The sequence below is a fragment of the Callorhinus ursinus genome, unplaced genomic scaffold, assembly GCF_003265705.2.
Source record: "Callorhinus ursinus isolate GAN/ISIS: 27379988/994484 unplaced genomic scaffold, GSC_fseal_2.0 scaffold5, whole genome shotgun sequence".
In the NCBI taxonomy this organism is placed as follows: domain Eukaryota; kingdom Metazoa; phylum Chordata; class Mammalia; order Carnivora; family Otariidae; genus Callorhinus; species Callorhinus ursinus.
The window spans coordinates 12,680,317-12,690,747 of NW_027397067.1; the positions used below are offsets into that span (position 1 = coordinate 12,680,317).

Genomic DNA, 10,431 nt, shown 5'->3' on the forward strand with positions numbered 1-10,431 from the left:
GGGAGAAGCAGACTCCCTGCTGAGCAGGGAGCCCAATGTGGGACTCGATCCCGGGACCCCAGGATCACGACCTGAGCTGAAGGCAGTCGCTTAACCAACTGGGCCTTCATTTCTTAACGGGATTGTTGTTTTAGACTCTGTACTGGTCTCCCCATGGCCAACCTTGCCTCCTTATAAATTCATCGTAAAATAAAATGAAAACATAAAAAAATGAAAATTCCTTTGAGTTGTGTTAAAGATAAGTGATCCTGATAAAGGGAGGATAAATGTGGGCAGAATGTCAGTCCTGCTAATCTTGCTTCTGCTGCAAGTTGTGCATGGTCTTGGACAAGTCATTTCTCCTTCTGCAGCTCAGTGCTATTTATAAAGTGAGAGTTACTGTAAATAGTAGATTTAGCAGTGGCCCTCTTTCTTCTAATGAAACAGAAAGAAAAGCAGAATGGGATGCCATGGAAGATAAGGGGGGGAAAGAGGGATTTCATTCTCCTTTCACTGGGTTCTCCCTACTTCCTACCTCATCCCAAGCGGTGGCCCCTGCAAGGTGTCTGTGAGATACAATATGAAAGCCATTGTATTGGATGATGTATGTATGAGTTCTCTCTTACTGAAACGAAATCAGATAGACTCAGACTTTTTTTTTTTTTAAAGTTTTTATTTATTCATTTGACAGAGACACAGCGAATGAGGGAATACAAGCAGGGGGAGTAGAAGGGGGAGAAGCAGGCTTCCCGCTGAGCAGGGAGCCCGATGCGGGGCTTGATCCCAGGACCCTGGGATTGTGACCCGAGCCGAAGGCAGACGCTTAACGACTGAGCCACCCAGGCGCCCCTAGACTCAGAACATTTTAAAGCCAAAGAATTTGAAGGAGTTTGTGTTTAACTTCTAGTCTGGTGTTCTTTTCACAAGACTTTCCTGTCTTTGCATAATATTTAAGCCGTATCTCAATATAGTTTATTTTCAGGGCTCACTGTACACGTTGTATATTGCTAATCTACTTTTCTAATGTTTAGTTTTTATTTAACCAAGTTATTTTAATTCACTGAAGAATATTGGTTACCATTTTTTTTACCTTTTTTTAAAGATTTTATTAGAGAGAGAGAGACAGAAAGAGTGAGGGATACAGCACGAGCGGGATGAGGGGCAGAGGGAGAAGTGGGCTCCCCGCCGAGCAAGGATCCCGACACAGGACTCCATTCCAGGACCCTGGGATCACGACCTGAGCCGAAGGCAGACGCTTAACCAACTGAGCCACCCAGGCGCCCCTTGATCACCATTTCTCTCTTTGATCCTGTCTGCCATGTTTCAGGACACATTCGCATTTCACATGTGTACCCTCTTTTGTTGTTCCCCACACATCATTGCACTCACACATTTATGATGCTGAAGGCTAACAAGCCATGAGTGCTTGCCACTTGCTAAGCACTGTTCTCAGTGCTCTACACATTCATCCTCCCAGTGATTCTGTGAAGTAGGCACCATATTATCCTCATGCTACAGAGAGGCTAAGCAGTGGGTCCAAAGCAACACATCTAGTAAGAGGTGGTGCTAGAGTCAGAACCTAGACAGTCTGGTTCTAAGCTCCACCCTTGGCCATTCTGTTAATCTTAAAAGGATAATTTCATCCCACAGATCTTCTTGGAAACAAATGAAAGAAAATTAAAATGAATTTCCTTTTATACATATTTTGAATTTCTTGCAGAAATAATGAAAACCTGTGCAAATGACTTAAGCATAGTGACCAGCCCATTAGTGAGTACTTAGTAAATATTCGTTATTATTAGCGTCGTCACATGGACACCTGTAATGTTCATAGCACTGATTAGGAATAGAGAACAATATTTTAGTTACCTCAAATTTTCCAGTTCTAAGAAAAAAACTAAAGAATCACTGATTTCACAGGGTACTTTGCTGTATAGCATCTATCTGTTCAAGGTGTTTATTTATTTAAAGACTTAATTTTATGCAATCTCTACACCCAGCTTGGGGCTTGAACTCACAACCCTCTGATCAAGAGTCACATGCTCTACCAACTGAGCCAGCCAGGTCTACCCCTGTTCAAGATGTTTAAATGAAACTGAGATACTTTGATTTATTTGGAATTCTTACCTGTCAGATGTTATACTTTTTCTCTTGCCACCAGGTGGCAGCATGTGACATCAAGAAATAATTTAGATTTTTTACTCTGTTGTAGACAATCTATTTTCAGTATTTTGCTTTAAAAACTGTTAAACCATAATAAAAATGAAACATTGTTCGGTGTTCCCCTTTGCCTCTGTTCTCTCTCCTCAGCTGTGAAGGAAGGCCCTCTACGCACATTGTCCTTGGCCTACATCTAGACCTGCCTCGGTCCTGCCCTGCACACTCTCTCCCTCTGTCAGTGCAGAAAGTTTCTTTTTCCTGCATCTTCAAGAGAGATTTAAGCCCTTGTGCTTAGACTCTCCCAACTGAGTTGTTGTAGTTCAGCAGCAGTAGGAACTTTGTCCTCCTCTCCCCGTATCTCCCATAGTACCTAGGGCTGTGCTGAGTCTAAGGTAACAATTTAATAGGTACCCCTGGGTGAATGACAAATGGATAGGATATGCATCAGCTTGTGTGTTGAATATTTATTTGAATCATAATGCATTTGTGAGTCTTTGTGGTTATGTTTCTTTTAGTTTTTGCTAGGGAAGTCACTGAAAATTGACTTAATTTTAGGTATTAGGACCATTCAGGTGACTACTGCCAAGGGCTGAAAGATTAGTGTGTGAGCTGGAAGGCAATTAATGGCCAATGAAGGTAAAGAACTGACCATGGCAATTAATCAAAGTAGGGCAAAGGGGGAGAGCTAATGGTGAAATGAGAGAGTCAGGCCTCTGATCCTGGAGTGGAGTCCTGCATGGGAAAGCAAGAGGCTCCCCCAAATTAAATTGGCTACACGGAAATCTGTTTCTGCTACGTAGTTGTGGATCTGCCTAGATATTGTTTGTTTCACAGTACTAACAATGAAATCTTTTGAAATCAGTTTCTCAGCAAATGTTTTTTTTTCCTGTTCTATAACCCATTTGTTAATATTCAGATTTGATTCTGTTTGTGGAGTATAGAAGTATACAGTGTTCTTGCTTACAGTTCTGACTTAATGTGTCACGAAACAGTGATCTTTAGGTTGTTATGCTTTGAAAGTATTGCACTGATTAATGTTAAAAATTTTCTGTAGGTGTGCCATCAACTTGCTTCATTTTTCTGATAATAAAGAAATTAAGTATTCCAGGTAGATTAATTTACCAGGTTACAGCTTCTCTCAATGACATGGACCATCATCATTAGCACTTGTACTCTGCCATCAGGAGCTGTGAGGTGTCCACAAGTTTGCTGTCCCCACAGCTGCCGCCATATGCAGGCTCCCCCATTGCCTCTGCCCCTAATACTGCACAGGTTCGTACCGCCTACCACTCACAGACACGCCCTCATGCATGCTCCCCTTTTCTTTTCTTTCTTTCCTTTTTTTAAGATTTTATTTATTTGTCAGAGAGAGCGAGAGCACAAGCAGGGCGAGCGGCAGGCAGAGGGAGAAGCAGGCTTCCTGCCGAGCAGGGAGCCCAATGCGGGGCTCGGTCCCAGGACCCTGGGATCATGACCTGAGCCGAAGGCAGACGCTTAACCAACTGAGCCACCCAGGCGCCCTTCCCCTTTTCTTTATCCTGCCCCCTCCTCAGAATCTGTATAGCCTGAAATACAGAAGTGAAACTGGTTAAAATTATGTTTAGAACTGGAAGGAATTTCAAGTTAAGACTATCCTATGAAAACATGAGAGCTTTAGTGTAAAGGCTTTGTAGTATCTTGTTAAAGGGTTGCTCATTTCCTCATTGTTGTCTGTGTTCTAGGGGTATTTCACATGGTTACATCGCTACATTGAAAAACATATGCGGGGATTGCTTTTAGTGAGTAGAGTGAAACGAGCAATTAAAGTTCTAGCCAGTTATTGTAAAGAGGCATCCCTTGTCTTTCCGAGTTCTTGAGATGCTTGCAGCTCTAGGGATCAGAGATGTCTGTAACACCCAAGGCTCTTCTCTTAGAAGTTTCATTTCATCTCTAATAAGCCTTACCAGTATTTGGTTAATGTTCGTTATATTTGGGGATTCAGCAGTTTTCATTCGATAGCCACAGGCTTTTAAAACATGTGAACTAATGTCTGCATTAGTCACATTGGGTTTTAAACTAATGATTCATCAGAATTGATCATTAATTAATCATTTAATAATACAGATTAAATATAATTATTTTGCCATCATGTAAACAAAACAACCCATTTATATAATATTCTCTTTATAATGTGCCCAGAGGAGTGGAAGATATTTTATTTCAGTGTTCTCAGCACGGAGTCATGAGTTGAATGGCAGGTAAACATAGCATTGTCTAAAGACTGTTTCACTGAGGTGATGAGAATTATGAAAGGAAATATAACCATTTGTATATATTTCAGTTGATTGCATGTTCTTCAGATGTAAAATACATCTTAAGTCCATTGGGTACAACTGTTCTTAAAGGTGTTTAATAATATTAAGTACTGTTCAGGTCATAAAATTAGTAGTGACTTAGAAAATTTCATATAGCACAGCTTTCTTGAGCCAGTTTTTAAAGTGATTTGTCAACAGATTAGCAAAAATGTCCATTTCTCTCCATAAATTGGCACATTTAATGTATTTTATAATACAGTTGCTGTTTATATGAAGTTATAACTCCTTTATGGGATCTTGTAGTTCTGTCTGATGTTCAAGGGAGATGTACACATGCGGGGGCCCCTTTAAGGATTTCGAGCCCTGTGAATTTGAGTCTGTTGACTTCAATATTTAGTTAGCCTGGCTTCTAAGGCCATCACCATAATTGACATGTTATTGGAAATAAAGTTAAGTTTTTCCTTATTTATAAGGGTAACTTCAATTTTGAGGAATGTGAATCAATTCAGAGTTGGCTGGAAGCCAATTTCTCCTTCACTGTAACTCCCGTGCACACGAAAAGCACACTCGCTTCCTAAGTGCCTTGTGAATCTGCAGTGATTAATTCTTCTCATTATTTTGCTGCAAATTCTCATGACCCTCTCTGATGATTCGATCAGCCACTTAGAGTTTATGCATATTCATATCTCTGCACTCCTGCCGCAGTCACTCGCGTCTCCGCCGCTGACTGGTGTGTTCTTGGTGCAGTAATTGAGCTGCAGTAGATTGATTACTCTGGGGAGCTGTAAGGCCTTTAAAGGTGAAAACAGATCAGTCCTGTTAATTAGGAAACAAAAGCTCCGGTGGCAAGTTCAGCAGTCAGATGTTTCCAGTGTGGAAAAGACGAGAGGTAGGATTGGTTCCTCTCTGTGAACCTGTTTACTTTTTTTTTTCTAAGATTTTATTTATTCATTTGACAGAGAGAGAAACACAGCGAGAGAGGGGACACAAGCAGGGGGAGTGGGGGAGGGAGAAGCCGGCTTCCCGCGGAGCAGGGAGCCCGATGCGGGGCTTGATCCCAGGACCCTGGGATCATGACCTGAGCCGAAGGCAGACGCTTACCGACTGAGCCACCCAGGTCAGCCTGTTTACTTTTTAAATTTGGAATTAAATCTGTGGCAGTGCTAGCGGAGAATCGCCCTGTTTTATGACTTTTCAGAGAATGCTCACTGAAGAGGACCTGACTTAGAATGTGAATGCTATTATATGTGCTCTCTCCGATGGGATAGTTTAGAACGTGAGTTTAGAAACACCTTCAGTAGCATTGGCACTTTTTGTATAAAACATCTTAATATTTGGGGTATCCCTGCCCACCCCCTCCAGTGATGAATTCTTCTTTTGGAATATAGCTCATATACCATAAAATTTACCCTTTTAAAGAGTACAAGTCAGTTAAGTTTTTTAGAGTTTTCACAAGGTTGTGCAACCATCACCACTATCTGATTCCAGAACATTTTTATCACCCCAAAAGAAACCCCATATGCATTAGCAGTCATTCTCCTTTTCCCTAATCCTTGGCAACCAATAATCTACTATTTCTCTCTATGGATTTATCTCTTCTGAACATTTCAGTAAATGGAATCATGCTATGTGTGGTCTGTTTTCAAGGTTCATCCACATTGTAGTATGAACGAGTACTTCATTTTTTTTTTATGGCTGAGTAATAGTGCATTATAAGGTTATACCACCTTTTGGGTTTTATTCATCAGTAGATTAACATTTGTGTTGTTTCCACTTTTTGGCTATTGCTGTGAACATTCATATACATCCTTGCCTTGTTCTTGATCTTTAGGAAAGCTTTCAGTCTTCACCACTTGGTATGATGTTAGCTGTGAGTTTTTCATAGGAGCTGTTGAGGAAGCCCCTTCTAATCCTATTTTGTTGAGTGTTTTTATCATGAAAGGTTGTTGGAACTTGTTAAATGCTTCTTCCGCCTCTGTTGAAGTGATCATATGGTTTTTGTCCTTTATTAATAAACAGGCTGTACTACATTGATTGATTTTCTTGTATGGAACCTTATGATATTCTACAGAGTTTTTACATAATGTTCTTTTACTACTGTGATTTTAAATAATTTGAATCAATTTCTCTGTATTTCAGGCATTTATTAATACAGCAAAAGAAATTTATGAGAAAATCCAAGAAGGAGTCTTTGACATTAATAACGAGGTATATATATTATGCATAAATAAATACTATTGGCTAGTATTAATTTAGAGTTGAATTTTAGTTACTACATGGATTCATGAGTTTATATTTTTTTAAATTCCTAAAATGGGTCTATGATGTCAGTTAACACATTATTAGTTTATAATCCTCTAACTGAAAATTTGTCCTATGTTCTATAATAGGTAAATGTTTTTATGTTCTTAGTAGAGCATCACTTTGTGAAAATGGATTAAGATAAGTGACCATTTATTGCAAGCAATGCAAAAAAACCCTCCAAAGAGAGAAGAAAATCCACTTTCATCCATGCATCCATATGGTGTCATCTGCTTTGGGGAATAATTTTCTAGTGTGTATATGCATGTACTATGTTACTGATGGTGGAGGATGCTCTCTCTGTTGTCTAGTACGAAAGAGGGAAATACCCAGTTTGGAAATGACTCCAAAACATAGCATGTTTTCAGGAGACTAATATATATAATTGGCAATTGGCATTGTTTTTGGTTTTGTCTCCTTTGTAAAATTACTTGAGGAATACGATTAGGATAAAATGCAAAGCTTTGAAGCATGTAATTCAGAGTGTTTACCAGAGGTTATCATTCTGACCTAAATCCCCACCTTGCACTGACTGATTTATTTCAGAATGTTTATGTGGATGTATGGTAGATTATTTACTTTTACACAAATATTTTTGTCATTCCGTATTGAGACTTTGTGCTTCCAAGAGAAAACCCTTAGCCCTCCCACAGTCACAATTAGGAAAGCCTGGTGTTAGGGATCCTTCATTGCATGTGTGGCTCTTGGCCTGTACATACACGAGGCTCTTTGACATTCTTTGCTGAAACAAACAACACTTTTGCCTGAGGTTTCCAAAAAGTACTTGATTTTCTCATTTCTTTTCGTCTGGAGTACTCTGTTTTCTAAATCCTATCTTCTGGGCTTATAGGGCAGTAGATTTGGAGTTACTTTGAAGCCACCACCATTCAGAGACTAATGCCAGATAAATGGAGCAGTAATTGGGCCTGTGTTTAAAAGGGCACGTTCACTGTTCCTGTCTGGTTTCATATAGTAGCTGACTGCTTTGCTGTGCCCGGTGGAGCTTCGATTGTACTGTGCTGTCAGGAGCCAACAGGCCGTGCGATTTATTTGGCCTGCTGCCAAGTCTGACTCCTTGATTCCTCAAGAAGTTGCTACCAGCCCAGAGGGGGCAAAACCAATGAGCCATAGGGCATGCTTTTTATTAAAGAGGAGTCAAAAGAGCGAAAAGAAACCACATCAGCTGCTGTCAATACCGAGCGACTGCCAGAAACCCCCAGGCTACTACTGTTGCAGAGCAACTGCCAAGCGCTATAAATCTGAGATTTACTGTGACGTAAAGTTTCCTTAAGAGCTTAATTTCTGAAGCTACTGTATTACTTTTCTCAAAGTGTTGTATTTGTAGGTAAAACCCACTCGAGGGAGTGAGGGCTAAGACAGAAGTGTGAGTTTGATGAATGAAAGCACTACTCTGTGTGTGGGTTCTTGGCAAGCTGCCATGTCTTTGGGGATCATAGAAATTATTGATGACACAGAACACTCACATGCCCTCAGCCTGCACAGCTGATTCAACATGGAACAGAAACGCTGTCTCGAGAAAAGCTTTGACGTCGTATTAGAGCGGCCTAGGGCTGGGCCTGTTTTTATCTTTAAAGGTGACTTGTGGTCATCGTTTTAAACAGTGTCTCCATCGTGAGAGCACCCAGGGAAGCGGCACTGCCCGGGCTCTGTCCACTCACAACGGCCTGGTAGGGTAAAGAACTCTTTTCAGAAGGATTTCCACGGTATTATTTTTACAGGGAAGGAACATCCCCTCAGAGATACGGTTGTAATTGTCGCAAAAATCTGCAGGTCTTTTTTTCTTAATGATGTAAAAATTACATCATTAAGAATTCAGTGGGAAAAAAATTTTTTTTTTAAATAAGAGGAATTCAGTGGAGTTCTTCAAATTTAGTGAAGCTGTACTGGCTGGTCGGGTCCGGTTAACACTTGTTATCCCTTCCCCCTTCTGTTTCAGGCGAACGGCATTAAAATTGGCCCTCAGCACGCTGCTACGAACGCCACACACGCAGGCAATCAGGGAGGACAGCAGGCGGGGGGGGGCTGCTGCTGAGCCCGTTTTTACTGTCTCCGCTGCCGAGATGCGGCTACTCACTTCCTCTTTCGCTCTCTCCTCCTGCTCAGCTGAGACATGAAGCTGTTTGAAATGGCTTTATGTCACAGGAGACTCTTAATCCTTCAAATTCTTGTATAACTTTGAATAAATGGTTAATGTTCACTTAAAAAGACAGATTTTGGAGATTGTATTCATATCTATTTGCATTTGATTTCTAGGTCAATTGATGTGATTATTTTTGTTAAATGTTGTCTTGTGCCCTTACCTACGAACTGAAAACTGTATTAAAACACTACAAAGTCATCTTGAGTATTTTAAATCAGTTTGTGTGGTTAGGTTTCACACCTGTGGTGACCTACTGTTTAATATTCTAGAACTGTCCTCAGAAAGTTTGTCAATTTTCAAGGCTATAAGGAAAACCAGAAGGACTCTTTGAATTCTGTATTTATCATTTCCTTTCTGTATATACAGTTTAACCTGCTTGGGTGTAATTTGCCAAGCTTGAATTCTTTAATGCATTTGCATAAATTCTATACTGTTTAGAGCTTAAAGCTACAGAAGCATTGTTAGGAATTGCTTGGACACTGAATTTTAAACTTTTTGACATTGTTAACAAGCATGTTCATCTTTTCTTGTCACTAGTCCAAGAAAATATGCTTAATGTACATTACTAAAGGCTATGTATGTGTTAACCTGTTTTAATGCCAAAAGTTTGCTATATGTCCACAGTTTCTTTAAGACCTCTTCGGAAAAGGATTTGTTTGCCTTAATGAATACTGTTGGGTAAAAACACAGTATAATGAGTGAAATGGGCAGAAGCAAGAACTCCCTACACCTAAGCGACTCCAAGAAGAATGAATGTCCACATTTAGATGGCACATTATGAGGACTTTAATCTTTCCTTAAACACAATAATGTTTTCTTTTGCTTTTATTCACATGATTTCTAAGTATATTTTTCATGCAGGACAGTTTTTCAACCTTGATGTACAGTGACTGTGTAAAACTTTTCTTTCAGTGGCAACCTGTAATCTTTAAAATATGGTAAGCATCTTGTCTGTTTTGAAGGGGATATGACAATAAATCTACCAGATGGAAAATCCTGTCAAAAGTAGGAAAGCTTTAGTAATTTACTCAGTGTGGTGGTTTTATCCTTTTTTTTTTTTTCCTCTCTCCCCCTTGGTCTATAATGAAATTGTTACAGCAGTGCAAAATAAAATCCTATGTATAAAAGTGTTCCTTTTTTTATTATGACCGCATCATTTTTTTAGTCCGTCCACATGTATTTATTTGAGCATATTTTTTAAAGGGTCAGCCTGTTTAACACCCTTTTTAAAAATTTTGCTTAAATGTGATCAAACTCTTCACAATATTGAAATTCTTTTTGTGACTGATGATGCAAGCAAGTATTTACTACCTCTCAAAACCAGCACAAAGGCGCAAACTACAAGAAGGGTTTATAAAGAAGTTCTAAGCATGAGGGCGCCTGGGTGGCTCAGATGGTTAAGTGTCTGCCTTCGGCTCAGGTCATGATCCCAGGGTCCTGGGATCGAGTCCCGCAGCGGGCTCCTTGCTCAGCAGGGAGTCTGCTTCTCCCTCTCCCTCTGCCTCTCCCCCTGCTTCTTCTCTCTCTGTCTCTCCC

The 10,431-nt window shown here is 40.1% G+C and overlaps 1 protein-coding gene across 1 annotated transcript in view; it reads left to right on the plus strand.

The window, feature by feature from the left end:
- The window catches only part of RAB2A (RAB2A, member RAS oncogene family), an 89,752-nt gene extending 79,727 nt beyond the window's left edge, over nt 1-10,025 (plus strand). Inside the window, exons 7-8 of the mRNA XM_025870633.2 lie at nt 6,573-6,641; nt 8,692-10,025. Coding sequence (XP_025726418.1) covers nt 6,573-6,641; nt 8,692-8,787 — 165 coding nt within the window. The 3' untranslated portion in view covers nt 8,788-10,025. The remainder of the gene's footprint in view (nt 1-6,572; nt 6,642-8,691) is intronic.
- The last annotated feature ends 406 nt before the right edge of the window (nt 10,026-10,431 follow it).